At 53.8% G+C, this 17,841-nt stretch overlaps 1 protein-coding gene and 1 pseudogene across 4 annotated transcripts; one reads left to right on the top strand and one right to left on the bottom strand.

The window, feature by feature from the left end:
• Positions 1–792: 792 nt before the first annotated feature.
• Positions 793–8,675, bottom strand: ZNF205 (zinc finger protein 205). Of its 4 annotated transcripts, none has more exons than XM_055341339.1 (7): positions 8,575–8,675; positions 7,811–7,946; positions 4,578–4,791; positions 4,167–4,258; positions 3,667–3,787; positions 2,142–2,243; positions 793–1,953 (listed from the first exon to the last, which is right to left on the bottom strand). In XM_055341339.1, the coding sequence occupies exons 2-7, from the start codon at positions 7,865–7,867 to the stop codon at positions 830–832; spliced, it is 1,710 nt and encodes a 569-aa protein (XP_055197314.1). In that variant the 5' UTR covers positions 7,868–7,946; positions 8,575–8,675; the 3' UTR covers positions 793–829. The 4 variants fall into 4 exon arrangements, with proteins under 4 accessions (XP_055197314.1, XP_055197317.1, XP_055197315.1 ...); XM_055341342.1 differs by having other exon boundaries at positions 793–1,896; XM_055341340.1 differs by lacking the exon at positions 8,575–8,675 and adding an exon at positions 8,322–8,385.
• Positions 8,676–10,605: 1,930 nt separating this feature from the next.
• On the top strand, positions 10,606–11,641 carry LOC129519973 (heterogeneous nuclear ribonucleoprotein A1-like; annotated as a pseudogene).
• Positions 11,642–17,841: the final 6,200 nt, after the last annotated feature.

Below are 17,841 nucleotides of genomic sequence, written 5' to 3'. Positions count from 1 at the left end.
CTCTCTCTCTGTGTGTGTGTGACTATCATAAATAAATAAAAATTAAAAAAAAAAAAAGGAAAATAGCTACAGAGGTCAAAAAGCGAAAGGCTAAAAGATCCAGACAGGGACAGGTAGGGCAAATTATAAAGGACATGTACAAAGTGGTGAGAAGTAGCAGAGGGAGGTGGCAGCAGCCTCAGAAGGCACCAGAAGGGACGGCGGTCCCTGGTAAGGGAGGAATCCTCACTGGGTTACGGCCGGGCTCCATTGGAAATACATAGAAAATGTCCAGTCACAAAATAGGCTCCCAGTGCCTGTGACAGGAGACGGGGAGGGCTCAGCCCTGCTCCAGCTCCCAAACAGAAGAGCCAACAGAGGGTCCTGGGCTCAGGCAATGCCCAGGGACGGAGACTGATGGCCGCAGCACTGGACTGCCCTTCCAGGGGGATCCATGGCCTCAGAAGTGGCTGGTTGGCTTCAGGTTTGGAAACCTCTTTGCCCAGAAGCGTCTGCTTGTGATACAGATGCTCTGGAATGGCCCCAAGTCAGGTCAGGCCTGGAAAGGAGAGTATCAACCCCCAAGCGGTGACTAAGGGATGCCTCAGCCATGCTGACACGGCTGCCCCAGGAGCCCCCCAAGTTGGACTCACCACCAGGGCCCCAGGAGACAGAGCATGAACGGTGGTGGGAATTCCAAGGCCTTTAATTCGTACCTCGTGAGCCTGCGCCTCACCCTAGCTCCTGTGTTGCCATGCCCCACCCCATGCCAGCACCTCCCACTCCCTTCCCACACCCCCTCTCACACTGCCCTTGTGCCTCCCCCATGCTGGCCCCCCCTCCCGGCCTCCTAAGTGGGAGCAGGCGGGGGTGCAGCCAGAGCCCCCGCTGCCCCCAGCATCAGCATGGCCAGGGCCTTGGGCCCTGTTGTGTGGATCTTCTCGTGCCGGTGCAGGTTGGAGCGCCGACTGAAGCTCTTGCCACAGAGAGGGCAGGAGTAGGGCCGGACGCCACGATGGGTGCGCTGGTGGGCCGTGAGGTGTGAGCTGTGGCTGAAGCTCTTGCCACAGTCGAGGCAGTGGTAGGGCTTCTCGCCCGTGTGCGTGCGGTTGTGAGCAATGAGGTTGGAGCGCTGGCTGAAGCACTTGCCGCACTCAGGGCACGGGTAGGGCTTGACCCCGGTGTGGGTGCGCTGATGGGTGACCAGGGCCGAGCTCTGCGTGAAGCACTTGCTGCAGATGGGGCACTTGTGGGGCTTGGCGCCCGTGTGGGTGCCCTGGTGGGTGACCAGGTCCGAGCGGCGGGTGAAGCGCTTGGCACAGCGGTCGCACACGTAGGGCTTCTCACCCGTGTGGATGCGCTGGTGCTGGATCAGCGTCGAATGGTGACTGAAGCTCTTCCAGCAGGAGGGGCAGGTATAGGGCTTCTCACCCGTGTGGATGATCTGGTGCTGGATGAGGTGTGAGCTGCGGCCAAAGCGCTTGCCGCAGTCTGTGCAGGCATACGGCTTCTCGCCCGTGTGTGTGCGCCGGTGGGTGACCAGGTGGGAGTGCCAGCTGAAGCCCTTGCCGCACTGCTCGCACTTGTAAGTCTTCTTGTTGGCGTCACCGTCGGGGGTCAGGCCCTCCTCACTGCTCTCAGGGGTGCCCATCCGCCTCTCTCGGGGTTTCTCTGGGAGGCGGCCCTCCTGGGCTTTTGTGAGGCTGGTGTCAGGCGGGGCTGGTTTTGCCTGTCTCTCCTCTGGGGGACCTGGCTGCCCATCGTCTTTGGCTGGCCTGGAGCTCTGGCCGCTGCCTACTTGCTGCCCGCACTGCAGGACATCCCCCTGGGCTCTCCCCACCCTGCTTCTGAAAGACTTCACCTCCCCAAAGGCTGCCAGGGACAGGGCCGGCTCCTCCTTCCCCACCTCAATGGCTCCTGGAGAGAGAGGGTTTCCAGCGAGAGAGAGACTTTCGTGAGGGACCCAGGGTAATTCTGGAAATGGAGATAAGAGCGAGGATCCCAGAAGTAAAAGCCACTCCCTGCAGAGGACAGGAAGCTGGCAGCCCTGCGCCTGGCAGGACCACGTGTCTGTGCCCCAGGCGAAACAGCCATGCTGACAAGGGGCACCCCACAGCACCCCCATGCCATGGCACCCACCCACCTGCCACCTCTGCACGTACCTGTCTTCTCTTCCTCCTCATCTCCCATCCGCTGGCATGAGCTCGAGGCCTCACCCTTGCCCTGTCCTTGGGAGGTCCAGAAAGGTCTGCTGAAGGGAAATCCTGGCCAAAAAGAGACAGGAGATGCTGTACAGCAGGAAACGCCCACCACCCCCAGGAAACGCCACTTGAAGAGGGAAAAATGGGGAGACAGCTCTGCAAACATGGGGTAAAACTATATGAGCTACTTCACTTGGGGTCAGGTGTCCACCCCTCTCTAGGAAGCACACTGCAGGCTGACTGCCAGACACAGTCTCCTAAGGGGCTCCATCTTGTTTCCCTGAGCGAGCACCAGGAGTAAAGGGAGAGGGCTGGTGAGGTCAGCTGCCAACAAACCCCCTTCCGTCACACGGGCCCCTGGCAGCGGGCCCAGCAATGTCTCCCAGACCTGCATCTTCCCAGACCACGAGCAAAAAGGACTCCTGGAGGAGGGACAGTGGGTGGAGGAAGCCCAGCGAAGGGGGTTTGGGGTAAGAGGCTGGGGGTGCAGACCACCCCGAAGTCAAGGACAAATGGCCCACTGGCCAAGTCCCCTGGGGCCAGGGCTTGGGGATTCTGGTCTAGTCAGCAAGAGAGCAGCAGGGCCCAGGTTCCATGCCCTGACCCACGCCCTGTGGGAGGGAAAGAATACGCTGGACCCAGCAGTGAGTTTAGGGCATTTGTGAGGCTTGCTGTCGGGCTGCAAATGGGTGCTAAGTTCCCTCTAATTTCCCAGGACTTGCCTAGACCTGCTGGCCTGTGCCCTGGGGAATGCTAACAATGGGTGGTGAGCAAATAATTAAAGGAGTGAACTGCCCTGACTCTGAGGCCCACCCCCGAAGTCAAGGGTGGAGTGACCAGCCCCCGGCTCCCCTGGGCTAGCAAGTGTGCCCCTGGTGTGTACAGACGGACACAGACGGGACGTGTAAATGAATGGCAATGAAGGAATTAGCACCAGCAGTTGTCCATAAGACTTCCTAAATTCTGCCAACACAACCAGAGTCTGAAACTGAGGAGTCAAGGTGCTGGGACTTTACTTACCACGAGAAACAAGGCCCCTCGGGGTGGATGTGACAGCTCAGGATCCGGGGGCCTGGGGACATTAGCTGGCACCAGTACCCCCCAGCCCCGGCAGGCAGCCCCTGCTCTCTGGACAGACGCCTCTCAGGTGGGGCTCTGAGGAGCAGGACGGTGGGACCGAGGAGCAGGACCTCTAGGTCAGCACTGCCGGACGCAGCGGCCACTAGCCACATGGGGCTATTGCAATTCAAACTTGAGCCAATTAGAACAAAATAAAATATAAACTTGGTAGCTCCAGCCACATTTCTAGTGCTGAGCAGCCACCCCTGGCTGGTGGTTCCCATGTCAGCACAGAACAGAGTGGCCCAGATGAACAATGAGAAGGAGCTTAAGCCCCGGAAGGCGAGGAGGAGATGACGGAGCCACGGCCTCCCTCTGGCTTCGGGCCTCAGGAGGTGGCCACCGCCAGCACCTCTCGGGCCCTTACCCAAGGCCAGCCCATTCCTCTTCTGCAGGACGTCCCTGTAGAAGCTCTGCTGCGTGTGGTCCAGCCGCCCCCACTCCTCCCGGGAGAGGTACAGAGCCACATCCTCAAAGGTCACTGGCATCTGAAACCACACAAAATGCCCACTCTCCAGGACATGTCGGGACACCCTGATGGGGCGCGATGGCTCCAGGATGAGGGGAGCCCCCTGGCCCCCAACCCGCTGCGGACCAAGAGTGAGGCCTGTCGTCACGTCCGAGGGTGAAACAGGACAGCCGCCCAGGCAGCTGTGTACCACAGACGACCAGAGACAAAGCCAAGGGTCCTTTCTGGGCACCGCAGGCAAAGCTCAGGCTCTCTGAGCACATTCCCCTCTGGCCCCTCCCTCGGGCCCGGCGCTCAGACCCAGACAAGTATCCACAGGGTGATCCACAGCCGGAGATGCTTTTCCCCCACACCCCTCTGCTCCTGCTCCAGCCTCACACCGGAGCAGGGACACTCACCTGGGACCAGGCGCTGAGGAGTGCCGCAGCCATCTGCCGGTCCCTGGTCCTCTCCTCCCGAGAAAGCACAGGGATCTGGGGGGAGGGGAGGGCTGAGAGAGGAGAGAGGTCCTCAGGGAGGCCACCTCATCCTGCTGGGCCCCGCTGCTCCCCTGAGGGGACTCGGGCCTGGCTCACCAGGGACACCACAGCTGCTTCAAACTCCACCCCCGACCTGACCCAAGAAAAGGGTCAGCAGGCTCTGAGGCTGTCCGGGAGCGGCCTCTGAGGGGCAGGTGGGTGGACATCCAGGCATCTCCATGGCCAGAGAGCTCGTGCCCTCTCCACCTATGCTGCGAGCCTCTGCCTTTCCCCACAGCTGCCACCCGAGAAAGTGCCTCTTGAAACGTCCCTCTCCATCCCTCTCCTCACCTCCACTAGGCAGGAAAAGAGTTTTCTCCTTAGAGCCCTGGCTTAGGGACATCCAGCTTGGCACTCCTGGTACCCCGTCCCCCTGCAATGCACCCTCAGGGTGGGGCTCTTCTGGCTCCATCTTGATATGGGTTGAGTCCCAAGCAGCTCCCAAAGGCACCGTCTCCTCTGACTCAGAGAGCATTTCTTGACAAGGATGCCCATGACCTGGAACCTAGGAATGACAGCCCCCATTAGCACCTGGGCAGAGAATAGGAGACACAGCCTAGCTCCCCACCTGAGGTCCTGGGGCCAACACCCAGGGTGGCCACACACACCCAAATACAAGGCACAGCTTGAAGGAATGGCCTTGCTTCCTTCTGCTGGTCCTGGGGACCCACACATCTCTAGTTCACCTCCACAAGCTGGGGCAGCAGGGGAGGGCAAGAAGGCTCAAGGCCAGGCCAGGGGCAGGCTGGCCAGGTGCCCACAGAGCAGATGCTCCTTCTCAATTCCAGCCTCGTGCCTCCCACAGAAGTGTGGACTGTTATTCTTTTACATTGAGGAAACCGGGTGCCTGAGTGGCTCAGTTGAGTTAGGTGTCTGCCTTCGGCTCAGGTCGTGATCCCCAGGGTCCCGGGATCAAGTCCTACATGGGAGTCCCTGCTCAGCAAGGGATCTGCTTCTCCCTCTCCCTCTGCTCCCCCACCCACCTACCCTGCTCATGCTCTCCCAAATCTGTAAAAAAATATTTTTTTTAATTAAAAAAAAGAAAACATTGAGGAAAACAAGTGCCATGTATTGAATGGAGTCCCCCCAAATTTCATGTCTGCTCAAAACCTCAGAATGTTACCTTATTTGGAAAGGTCTTTGCTGATGTAATTAGTTAATGATCTAGAAATGAAATCATCCTGCATTTAGACCGGACCCTAAACCCAATGACTAGTGTCCTTATAAGAGGAAAAGACACAGAAACACAGAAAAAGCCACGTGAAGATGGCAGCAGAGCTGGGGTGAAGCCAAGGGACACCTGGAGCCACCAGATGCTGAGAGGAAGAAGGGTCCTCCCCTAGAGTCTTGGGAGGAGGCCCTGCCAACACCTTGATTTGGGGTTTCTGGCCTCCAGAACTAAGGGAATAAATTCTGGTTGTTACACAGACACAGGAAACTGACACACTCAGGCTCAGAGATGAGACAACGGCCGAAGATCACAGGGCCTGCGAGTGCTCGGCAGGGACTGGAACTCAAGGTAACTCACAAGTCAACTCCAGGGCCACCATTTCTTGAAGATGACAGGGAGGTAGCATGTGGCCTTGGGCCATTTCCAGGCTGATTCAATTTGGTCTCAGAAGTGGGAGTTTTGGGGTTTGTAGAAAAAAGAAGAAAGCCCAAGGGTACCACTAACCGTGCCCGGACCTGCGCCCACCTTGGTCTGATGGAAGGAAAACCTCCTGGCTCATGTCTGGCACCACCCACCCAGCACAAGGGCACTTCCAGGGTCCTCCCCCCTGGTCCTTGCATCCTCACAGCAGCCTCAGCTCCAGGTCCCCGGGACAGACTCAGGCAACCAGGACTCAAATCCAGGCCAGCCCCTCACTCGCTGCTGAACCTGGAGTGGGCACTGCCTTCCCACAAACCTCTTCAGTTTGGGGAAAGTCACTTCCTTTGCACGGGGAGGCCCCTGGGGACGCCTCACTGCCATCCACAGCACAGGGACTGGCCAGGCATCTCTGTCCAGCCCCCTGAGCTCCGTCTACAGCAGGGTCTCCAAGGGAAGGACCCTAGACCAGGAGCTGGAGTGCCTGGGAGCCCCTTGGGCCAGACAGCCTCCGAAACCCAGCTGCTCTGCCTCGCGCACAGATAAGCTGTGACAAAGAGCTGCGCACTGGAACATTCTGGATAAACAAAGTGGTGCCAGTAATCATTACCATGCTACCGTGTAAGCTGACAGAACCAAACAGCAGCAAAGAATGTCAGGGACTCTGAAGCCGTCAGTCTACAAAGGCATCACGGAAGGGAAAGGAAACAGTGTGGACACCCCTTTGTGCCTCTATGGTATGGATACAGGACAACTAAGACACACGGTCCCTGACTTACAACGGCCCAACATAACCGGCTTTCAACTTCACGATGGCATGGAAGTGACACACACTCATTAGAAACCGTACTTCAAACTTTGCAACAGTCTCCTCTGCCGGGCTGGCGGTGTGTGGCTCGGTTGTCCCTGGGGCTGCCAGGCGGCAGGTGCCACAGCTCTGTCAGCCCCGCGGTCATGAGCGTCAGCGACCAGCAGACTGACCAGGGCTGTCTCTCCTGCCATTCTGTTTTTCTCTCTCAGTATGGCGTCCAGTATATTCCATGAGATGCTCAGCGCTCTTTTATAGAATAGATTTTGTGTGAGGTGATTTTGCCCAGCCGCAGGCTGCTGTAAGTGTCCTGAGCACGTCTGAGTAGGCGAGATGAAGCTGTGATGCTCAGTAGGTTAGCGTGTTAGATGCATTCTTGACTTCTGGTTGTAACCCCATTGTAAGTCGGGGAAGACCTGCACTTGATGTGTGTTTGAACTTACAGCCCCTGGAAATACTAGTTGAGGTGCCATAGGTTTCTCTAACCTAGGTTCTAGGGGCTGTGCATGTTATTTTATGTGTTACAATAATTAACTTCTCGGAGCCTCCCAACCTCCTGGATGAGACAGGTGAGAACAGCAGATGTATGATAGACATTTTATACATGACACACCTGGTTCCCAGAGGCCAGGGGACTTGCCCAAGGTCACACACCTGGCTGCAGCTGATTCATATTCCTTTGATTCCAAGGCCAGTGGCCCTGGTCCCCACGCAGTTTGTAATCACACCCGTGGGCAACAGGTATGGGAAGGCCTAGGTGCTGAGACCCAGAGAGAGGGGAGGGGGTGGTCCTAGGCAGAAGGGAGGGTAGACGGGGGCTTCCCCGTGTGCTCTGGGCACTGTTCAGAGAGCACCCTCACCAGGAGGACCCCCACGTACCTCCTTGCTATTTCTGGTAGCCTTTGGCTCACCAGGCAAAGCAAAGCAGTTTGATAGCTGTCAATTCCCAGGTGGAAGGCATTTCCTGTCATACCACCAGCTCTTCAACACCTCCCACAAGCCCATCCACCAGCCCTGCACCCAGGTGAGCCTAACTCTCCCACTGGCCTAGAAACCTTGTCTTGAAAATCTGTTCCTGCTCCAATTCCTTCCGGGGCATGCATCCCTCACCCAGCGCCCCGTCCATACCTCTCGGGCTCTCTCCTTGTCCTGGGTGGCCCGGGTGCCTCTGCCGTCTGCAGACATTTCTATCAGAGGTAGAAAGCACGGCTGGGTCGTTTCTCCCTCTTGTTGGCCAAGCCGTCTCCAGCTTCTGGCCAGAAGCCTGGAAGAAGAGGAAGAAATCAGCCAGCCTCTCTTGGGCACCTCGAAAAGCACCGTGAAGATGCCCACGCAGGACCAGACCCATCCTTGGTCCCGATTAGAAATAAAGCCTCCCTGATGCCTTCCAGTGACCTCGCTCACTCTCTCTGAGGTTTTTTGGTTCCTCACTGGACAGAATGCTATCTTGCTTTGTCCCCTTTATCACTTAAGTCAGAACTCTGCTTCTCAGAGCAGCCCCGTTAGGGAGAGCCAGGGCTGGACCCGAAAGGTCTGCAGAGATCCCACAAAACGGGTGCTGCGCGTGTCCGCAGCCGTCACAGGCGGCTCAGCTGGAGAATCGAGGCCCCACTGTCTCCCAGGCCCAGGACACACGCACCCTGCGCTCCGCCTGGCCCAGCCCCACCTGGGCTCCAGAAACAGAGCAGCCCGCGGCGGCAACCTCCCGCCAGGTCCGCCGCTCACGTCCGCTCACGGGCCTGGCCGTGCCCTCCCCTTCCTGAACCTGGGTCCAGCCCCCCTCCCTCCCCACCAGCCTGAAGCCTTCCACCTCTGACCCCGGCCCCTCCTGCCAGCCGGCCACGCGCGTGGATCTCGGGATCCACACGCCCCCCGCCCGGTGGCCCTCTCACCGAGGTGGAGGCGGAGGGGGCAGCTTGGTCGGCGGGGCCCCCGCCCCCAGGAAGGGAGACTCCTCAGCCTGCACCGGGCCGGGGAGCCAGGTGGAGACTGGGATTAGGGACAACAGGAAGTCCCTCCCAGATCCCGTTCCCCACGCAGCTGCAGCCTACAGGGTCCCGGCTTCAAGGGTTCCGGGGTCTGGAGGCCCCGGCCCGGCTGCACCTGCCTCGGCCAAGGGGCGAGCCCGAGGTCCGCACCGCCAGCTCACGGTCGCTCTACCTGGCGTTCACTTGTGGCACCAGCAAAGCAGGGACAACAAAACGGGAAAATAAATTCTGTGGAAGGATTCTGACATTTGACTTCCAAAGAGGGCCTCGAAGCCGTCCTCACAGGAGGAAGGGCACCGCCCGGGAAGGGGGCACGATGCTCCTGGACACACAGGGCTTCTGGTGTCTCCGTGGAGACGTTCCTGGATTTCACTTAAGGCCCCCAGGCCGATGAGCCGGTCCTCTGGGCTCTCCCCAATACTGGCATGGAGTTCTCCTACCCCCAGCCCCAGGCCCCACACCTTGAAAAGACACAGCACCACGCGGATTGTTCTAGACCTCCTCTCCCCAGTTGGTTAAGCATTTGCCTTTGGCTCAGATCATGATCTCAGCGTCCTGGTATTGAGCTCCCTGTCGAGAGGGGAGCCTGCTTCTCCCTCTCCCTCTGCCATCCTCCACCCGCACTTGTGCTCTCTGGCTCTTTCTGTCAAACAAATAAGTAAAATATTTAAGATTTTATTTATTTATTCATGAGAGACACAGAGAGGCAGAGACACAGGCAGAGGGAGAAGCAGGCTCCATGCAGGGAGCCCCTTACATGGGACTTGATCCCAGGATTCCATGATGACGCCCTGGGCCAAAGGCAGGCTCTAAACCACTGAGCCACTTGGAGATCCCTAAATAAAATATTTTTAAAAATTAGTAAAGTTCTCATAAAATTGATTTTCTTGAAAAATCAGAACACCGGGCAACCCTGGACTCATATTCCCCACGTGCAGGATCTGCTCTCACGTTGCTGCATTTGGTCCCCACTTTACCCCTGAAGCATTTTGAATTTGTGACTCTGCTTTTGGAGTTAAACATCTTTTAGGATTCTGATCTATGCTACTGTCAGTTTGAGGAATAAAACATATGAGCCTGGGGGAAGACCTGGGTGGCTCAGTGGTTGAGCTCAGGTCATGAGCCCGGGGTCCTGGGATCAAGTGCCATATCGGGCTCCCCACAGAGAGCCTGCTTCTCCCTCTGCCTGTGTCTCTGCCTCTCTATATATGTCTCTCCTGACTAAATAAATACTTTTAAAAAATGAGAGCCTTGGAGTTTGTCTCTGGTCAGTATTTCCAGGCGTTTTAATCCTCAAGGTAAAGAGGTATGTCCAAAGTTGTAGCAAAAGTCAATACAGTCAATACTATCGTCAAGCCAGGGATCCCTGGGTGGTGCAGCGGTTTGGCACCTGCCTTTGGCCCGGGGCCCGATCCTGGGGACCCGGAATCGAATCCCACATCGGGCTCCTGGTGCATGGAGCCTGCTTCTCCCTCTGCCTGTGTCTCTGTCTCTCTCTCTCTCTGTGTGTGTGTGTGTGTGTGACTATCATAAATAAATAAAAATTAAAAAAAATTAAAAAATACTATTGTCAAGCCAGAGAGCTACAAACTGAGAAGTCCCAGGGGGCTGTGGAAAAAGATCAACTACTCAGCCTGCGAATGGTTCTCCATCAACGAGGAGCATGACCAACGTCCAGAGTAAGGGAATTCATTCCTGACATAGGCCATTTCAGCCACAGCAGTTCCAGGAGGATCTGAGTCTCAAAAAAGTGTGTGTGTCCTGATTCTTGGGCAAATGTTTCTCTACCACACAAAAGGGGCTACTTTCAGGGACAGTGGGGGAAGCCCAGCAGTTTAGATCCCACCACGGGGTCACCTAAACTAGACCAAATGGCTTTCTGCCCCTGGACGCCACCGAGTAAGCATCGTTAAAGTCTCCCCTCCCACTGCCATCATGTCTAAGTCAGAGTCTCCCAAAGAGCCCGAGCAGCTGCGGAAGCTCTTCATCGGAGGTTTGAGCTTCAAAACAACCGATGAGAGTCTGAGGAGCCATTTTGAGCAATGGGGGACGCTTACGGACTGTGTGGTAATGATAGACCCCAACACCAAGCGCTCCAGAGGCTTTGGGTTCGTCACGTACGCCACCGTGGAGGAGGTGGCCGTGGCCATGAACGCGCAGCCGCACAAGGTGGACGGAAGAGTCGTGGAACCAAAGAGGGCTGTCTCCCGAGAAGATTCTCAAAGACCAGGTGCCCACTTAACTGTGAAAAAGATTTTTGTCGGTGGCATTAAAGAAGACACTGAAGAACATCATCTAAGAGATTATTTTGAACAGTATGGGAAAATTGAAGTGATTGAGATCATGACTGACCGAGGCAGTGGCAAAAAGACAGGTTTTGCTTTTGTGACCTTTGACGACCACGACTCTGTAGACAAGATTGTCATTCAAAAATACCATACTGTGAATGGCCACAACTGTGAAGTAAGGAAAGCCCTATTGAAGCAAGAGATGGCTAGTGCTTTGTCCAGCCAAAGAGGCCGAAGTGGTTCTGGAAACTTTGGTGGTGGTCATGGAGGTGGTTTTGGTGGGAATGACAACTTTGGTCGTGGAGGGAACTTCAGTGGTCGAGGTGGCTTCGGTGGCAGTCGAGGTGGTGGTGGATACGGTGACAGTGGGGATAGCTATAACAGATTTGGTAATGACGGAAGCAACTTTGGAGGTGGCAGAAGCTATAACGATTTTGGCAATTACAACAATCAATCCTCAAATTTTGGACCCATGAAAGGAGGAAATTTTGGAGGCAGAAGCTCTGGCCCCTATGGTGGTGGAGGCCAATACTTTGCCAAACCAAAAACCAAGGTGGCTATGGCGGTTCCAGCAGCAGCAGCAGCTATGGCAGTGGCAGAAGGTTTTAATTACTGCCAGGAAACAAAGCTTAGCAGGAGAGGAGAGCCAGAGAAGTGACAGGGAAGCTACAGGTTACAACAGCTTTGTGAACTCAGCCAAGCACAGTGGTGGCAGGGCCTAGCTGCTACAAAGAAGACATGTTTTAGACAATACTCATGTGTATGGGCAAAAAACTCGAGGACTGTATTTGTGACTAATTGTATAACAGGTTATTTTAGTTTCTGTTCTATGGAAAGTGTAAAGCATTCCAACAAAGGGTTTTAATGTAGATTTTTTTTTTGCACCCATGCTAAATGGTGCTAAATTGACTGCTAAATATAACAGTCTGATCATGACGCTGAATAAATGTGTCTTTTTTTAAATGTGCTGTGTAAAGTTAGTCTACTCTGAAGCCATCTTGGTAAACTACCCCAACAGTGTGAAGTTAGAATTCCATCAGGGTGATGCCAGGTTCCACTCAAAATTTATTTGCAACCTGCTTGGGCACAGAAGCCATTGTCTCCACAAACCTTGGTGTGGTTGAATTGACAGTTAATGTGTTGTGACCTGGAGTTCATCGTTAAAAGGGTCACCCAAGGGGATCCCTGGGTGGCGCAGCGGTTTGGCGCCTGCTTTTGGCCCAGGGCCCGATCCTGGAGACCCGGGATCGAATCCCACATCAGGCTCCTGGTGCATGGAGCCTGCTTCTCCCTCTGCCTATGTCTCTGCCTCTCTCTCTCTCTGTGTGTGACTATCATAAATAAATAAAAATTAAAAAAAAATTTAAAAAATAAAAAAAAAGGGTCACCCAAGCAAAGTCCTGGAGTTTATTTGGTTATTATGATTCTTGACACATCCTATGCAATATATCTAAATCGAATTATGGTATCAGATAAAATTATAGATGGGATTAAAGCTTGTGTATCGTCCATTATCATGTGTAATCAATAAACGATTTAATATTCTCTTGAAAAAAAAAACTAGACCAATGGAGTCTCAACATTGATTTAACTACTCAGAAAATATTTATTGAGCACTTACTATGTGACAGACTTTAGCCTCTTCTTGGAGATGAGCGGAAATACTTCCAGGGCTGGCTCTAGGACCAAGCAGGTCTAGGAGGAAGAGTCTTCACATTTACTGTGCGGGAAATGCAGTCCCTAAAAGATTTCAGAAAGGTCCCTGGGAAAGCATAGATCAAAAACGCCTCCAGCAAGCAGGTAGCACCATAGATGACCAGTGGCTTGGGTGCCAGATGGTATTCATGGAGGAGCTTCAGGGGCTTCAAGAAATCATCTTTTGTTCAAAGGGGGCAGTTGGGGGTTCAGTATTGTCAATTCTTGAAGATTTTTCAAAAGAAACCAGAAGAAAAAGAAGTAGAAGGAAGAGAAGAATTAGGTTTATATGTGAAGTATCCTGACTTTTAAATGTTGATGATTCAAATATAAAATTTAAGAACCCCATAGAACTGCAGCAGAAAACACCTGCTGTTTAGCTCACAGGGCACCAGTTTAGGGATGTACTCACCTCAGGAGACTGTCACAAGGAAAACTACCATGGATGGTAGTGCCTGTCTGAGCTTTATTTTTTTTTTAAGATTTTATTTATTTATTCATGAGAGACACAGACGGAGAGAGAAGCAGAGACACAGCCAGAGGGAGCCTGATGCAGGACTCCATCCAGAGACTCCAGGATCGCTCCGTGGGTGCAAGGCAGGCACTAAACCACTAAACCCAGGGATCCCCCTGAGCTTTAGACAGAGCAAACACTCAACGTATGCCAACTCCCAAATCTGGTGGCTTCGCTGAGTTTAAGAAGAGATTATTACCTTTGGGCAGCCCGGTGGCGCAGCGGTTTAGTGCTGCCTGCAGCCCGAGGTGTGATCCTGGAGACCCGGGATCCAGTCCCATGTCGGGCTCCTTTCGTGGAGCCTGCTTCTCCCTCCGCCTGTGTCTCTGCCTCTCTCTCTCTCTCTCTGTCTCTCATGAATAAATAAATAATCTTAAAAAAGAAGAATAAATAATCTTAAAAAAGAAGAATAAATAATCTTAAAAAAAGAAGGATAAGTAAATAATCTTAAAAAAAAAGAAGGATAAGTAAATAATCTTAAAAAAAAGAAGAAGAAGAAGAGGTTACATTCTGTAAATAAATCATGATCTGGGATCCCTGGCTGGCTCAGCAGTTTAGCACCTGCCTTTGGCCCAGGGCGAGATCCCGGATCCGGCATGGAGCCTGCTTCTCCCTCTGCCTCTCTCTGTGTGTCGTGAAGAATAAATAAAATCTTAAAAAAAAAAAAATCATGATCTACTTTCAGACATTGACTTGAGACATTGACTTGAGAACTAAGACATTGACTTGAGAACTAACTCAGGTCTTACAAAAACACTCGGAATAAGAAAAACTAGAGGGACGCCTGGCTGGCTCAGTGGTTGAGCGTCTGCCTTCAGCTCAGGGCGTGATCCCAGAGTGGGGATCGAGTCTCATATCCCGCTCCCCGCATGCAGCCTGCTTGTCCTGTCCGCCTCTCTGCATCTCTCATGAATAAATACATACAATCTTAAAAAAAAGAAAAACTAGACAAAGGAAATCATCTGAAGAAGGAAAAAATGTTTAAAAAAGGAAAAAAAAAAGTTTGCACTAATTAAGGCTGTTCAGCCAGGCTGGAGACGGTAAAGCAGAGCTAGCCTTAGGAAGAGAAGAGGGGTAGGTAGATACAGGAATGCGAGAGAGGCCAAGAAAAACAGGAATAATCGAATAAACAGCAGAGCAGATGTAAAGCAGACTACGAAAAAAAAGGGAAATCCGGTGGAGCCCCAGGAAAACAAATTTTTTAAAGAAAATAACAAGAACTCCCAGGGCCGCTGAGCGGCGAACCCGAGCCCTCCCACCCTGACGCCAGGCGGCCGCAGGAGCCAGCGTTCGCTGCCGCCGGACGCCCCTGAGCCCCGCGCCCGGGAGTCGGCTCCTTCCAGCCCCGCGCCCGCGGAACACCGACGCGGGAGCGCGTCGCCCAGGCAACGCCACCGCCCCGCCCACGGGAGACGCCGGTGATTGGCTGGCGCCCGACGGCCCCGCCCACCCGGCGGTCCTTGGCTCCTCCCGGCGGCCCTTACCTGCGCGCTCCCGCCCGCGCCCTCGAGGGACGGCCCCGCCGAGGAGGGGGTCGCCCTGCTGCCGCCTGCCCCGGGCCGGTGTGCCCGCGTTTCCCGTCCGGCTGCCCCATCTCAACTTCCTGTTTCCCGGTTCTCTCGCGGCGCCCGCCCGTGGGCATCGTGCGCGAGGACGGCCGGAGCGGGGAGACCGCGGCGCCGATAGCCACGAGCCCCCCAGTCGGCGAACCCCGCGGGGAAACTGAGGCTGGCTGCGCCAGGGCCCTTTGCCGGAGAGCGGGCGGGGCTGGGCCTCCTTCCCTGACACTCACCTGTTCTGAAAATTTTTTTTCTTTTGAAAAAGTTTTTTAATATTTTTTATAATTTGCCAACATGGAATGTAACACCCAGTGCTGGGATCCCTGGGTGGCACAGCGGTTTGGCGCCTGCCTTTGGCCCAGGGCGCGATCCCGGAGACCCGGGATCGAGTCCCACGTCGGGCTCCCGGTGCATGGAGCCTGCTTCTCCCTCTGCCTGTGTCTCTGCCTCTCTCTCTGTGTGTGTGTGTGTGTGTGTGTGTGTGACTATCATAAATAAATAAAAATAAAAAAAAATTAAAAAAAAAACACCCAGTGCTCATCTCATCATATACCTGTTCTGAATTTTGTCTCAAAAATGAAAGTATAAAAAAACCCACAACGAAAATATAGCTGCTGACCTGCCCCCTCTGTGACCTTGTTCCTTGTTCAATATACCTTGTTCAATATAAAAACATACGGAGAATTAAAAAAACATGCTGCGTCAAAAACCAAGTAACCAGACGTTCGTGGAAGCAGTGAAAGCAGACTTTATTCCCTAACAGCTGACAGCAGGGGACAGAGCTGAGCTCTGGTTTGTGCAGAGCTGACTGGGGTTTTACAGGGAGGAGGAGTGAGGGGGAGAGCAGAGTCAGAGTCGTGAGGATCACAAAGAGCCGGGGCTCAGCGTGGGTGGGACTGGGCCAGGTGTGTCCACCCGCAGGTATGGAAGTCAGGAGAAGGGAGACAGGACGGGTCCTTCCCGATGGGAACATTCCAAAGGAATGGCTCCGAGGCCCCCTGCAGATGCTTCTGGGCTGTAAGACACATGCTTACAATAATAAACCCTTTTCTGTAAATGCCCTAAGAAAGGCAGGTCAGGTGTTGGCTGGATGAGACCCTAAATTCTCCTGCAGCATTGAGCTTCCCTGATCAGGCAGGCATTTCAGTGGGGGCTGGGGTCCTCCTAGCCGCCTGCTGCTGGAGGCCTTTCTAGAGTCTGGTCCAGTCTCTTAATGCTGGTTTGGACAGAGCGGTTATGTGCTGAGAGTTCTGTAAAACTCAAGCGATGCCTTGTTGTTTTTAAGCTGTGGCGTATTGCCTTGTGGGGCTCACCGGGCAGCCTGCCCAACACAGTCAGCAGAAATGGCCTTTTCCTGCCCTGGGCAAGCTCCAGACAAGGGCATGAGGCTTCTTCCTAGGCAGCAACACCAAGCGCTTCCTTCCGGCTCTGTCAGGGCTAGCAACCTCAGTCCTGGCCAGGCAAGCTGTGGACTCCAAGGCCAGAGATCCCCCCAAATCTAGAAGAATTGACTGCTGGGGTCCACAAGCCCCTACATCCCAACTTCCAGAACACTGTTTCTGCCTGGGACCTTAAGTCAGTTCCCAGCACAGGAAGGGAGGGGTCACTCTAGTGAAACCAGGCTCCAGAGCTCAAGACTCACTCCGGCTGGCCCTTCGGTGTGGAAATTAGAGTAAATCAAGTTAATTTTTCTTTAGAGATTGGTGCATTTTTAGGAAACCAGGACAGTGTCCTCATCCCAAAATGCCCTTTGTTGCCGCTGCCACCTCCTACTATCTCATACCTAAAGTGTCCCCAAGTCTTGGGTAAAGTTGCAGGTTACATTCCCTCACTGATGCAAGCCTAAGACGCTGAGGCAGGTGGCCGGTGGTGACACGGGCACTCAGAAGGCATTCTGCTTGGTTCAGCCGGAGGACCCTTACCGGAGGCCCTCACAGGAGCAAACGGCGATGGCACCCAGCACCCATACTTGAGGGCCTTTTCAGCTGATGCTTACAGCCCTCGTCCTGCAGCAGTCTCCTTTCCCCACCCACCAGCCTCAGACTCCCTCCTCTACTTGTCATGTGGTGTCGCACAGAATCTTTTATATTCTTTTTACTTCACTGAATGTGAAAAAAAAAAGTAGAGTTTCCATTTGTTTTTACTTTATCTCATACTTTGAAAAGTTCAATTTTTGGGATGCCTGGGTGGCTCAGTGGTTGAGCATCCACCTTTGGCTCAGGCCATGATCCCAGTGTCCTGGGATCAAGTCCCACATCAGGCTCCCTGTGAGGAGCCTGCTTCTCCCTCTGCCTATGTCTCTACCTCCCTCTGTGTCTCTCATGAATAAATAAATAAAATCTTTTTTAAAAAAATTATTTATGATAGTCACACAGAGAGAGAGAGAGGCAGAGACATAGGCAGAGGGAGAAGCAGGCTCCATGCACCGGGAGCCTGACGTGGGATTCGATCCCGGGTCACCAGGATCGCGCCCTGGGCCAAAGGCAGGCGCCAAACCACTGCGCCACCCAGGGATCCCTAAATAAGTAAAATCTTAAAAGAAAAAAAAAAAAGGAAAAAATCAATTTTTGTGAAAAAAATTTGAGTTGTCTCCACACTGGGCGTGGAGCCCAACGCAGAGCTTGAACTTACATCCCTGAGATCAAGAGTCAGCTGCTTAACTGATAACGGCCCTTTGTGAATATTTTTTTAAAAAAATATATATATTTTTAATTTACTTATGATAGTCACAGAGAGAGAGAGAGAGAGAGAGAGAGAGAGAGAGGCAGAGACACAGGCAGAGGGAGAAGCAGGCTCCATACACCGGGAGCCCGATGTGGGACTCGATCCCGGGTCTCTGGGATCGTGCCCCGGGCCAAAGACAGGCACCAAACTGCTGCGCCACCCAGGGATCCCCCTTTGTGAATATTTTTATAGTGTGTGTATGTGTGTGTGTGTGTGTGTGTGTGTGTGTGTGTGTGTGTGTGTGTGGTGGTGGGAATCACTAGTAGTAAGAATCAGGCCCTTGGAGAAATGGCTGCTTCTAGGACCAGGGCAAGACATACACCAAACGAGTCTGTAGATGGTGGGAGGGGAAACAGCACAAGCTCTCTAGACAAGTGTGGGGCCAAATATT

This window comes from Nyctereutes procyonoides, unplaced genomic scaffold (genome assembly GCF_905146905.1).
Source record: "Nyctereutes procyonoides isolate TBG_1078 unplaced genomic scaffold, NYPRO_anot_genome, whole genome shotgun sequence".
Taxonomy (NCBI): domain Eukaryota; kingdom Metazoa; phylum Chordata; class Mammalia; order Carnivora; family Canidae; genus Nyctereutes; species Nyctereutes procyonoides.
Note: the sequence above shows the minus strand (reverse complement) of the source record. Positions and strands in the feature narration are given on the sequence as shown.

Bases quoted from the DNA above. Each gene is read 5' to 3' on its own strand.
- ZNF205 (XM_055341339.1), bottom strand. From the start codon at position 7,867: ATGTCTGCAGACGGCAGAGGCACCCGGGCCACCCAGGACAAGGAGAGA. The intron at 2,244-3,666 runs GTAAGGGCCCGA...CTTTTTGGCCAG, and splicing joins GAGGAATGGGCTGGCCTTGG to GATTTCCCTTCAGCAGACCT. The intron at 1,954-2,141 runs GTACGTGCAGAG...CTCCATTTCCAG, and splicing joins TGAGGAGGAAGAGAAGACAG to AATTACCCTGGGTCCCTCAC.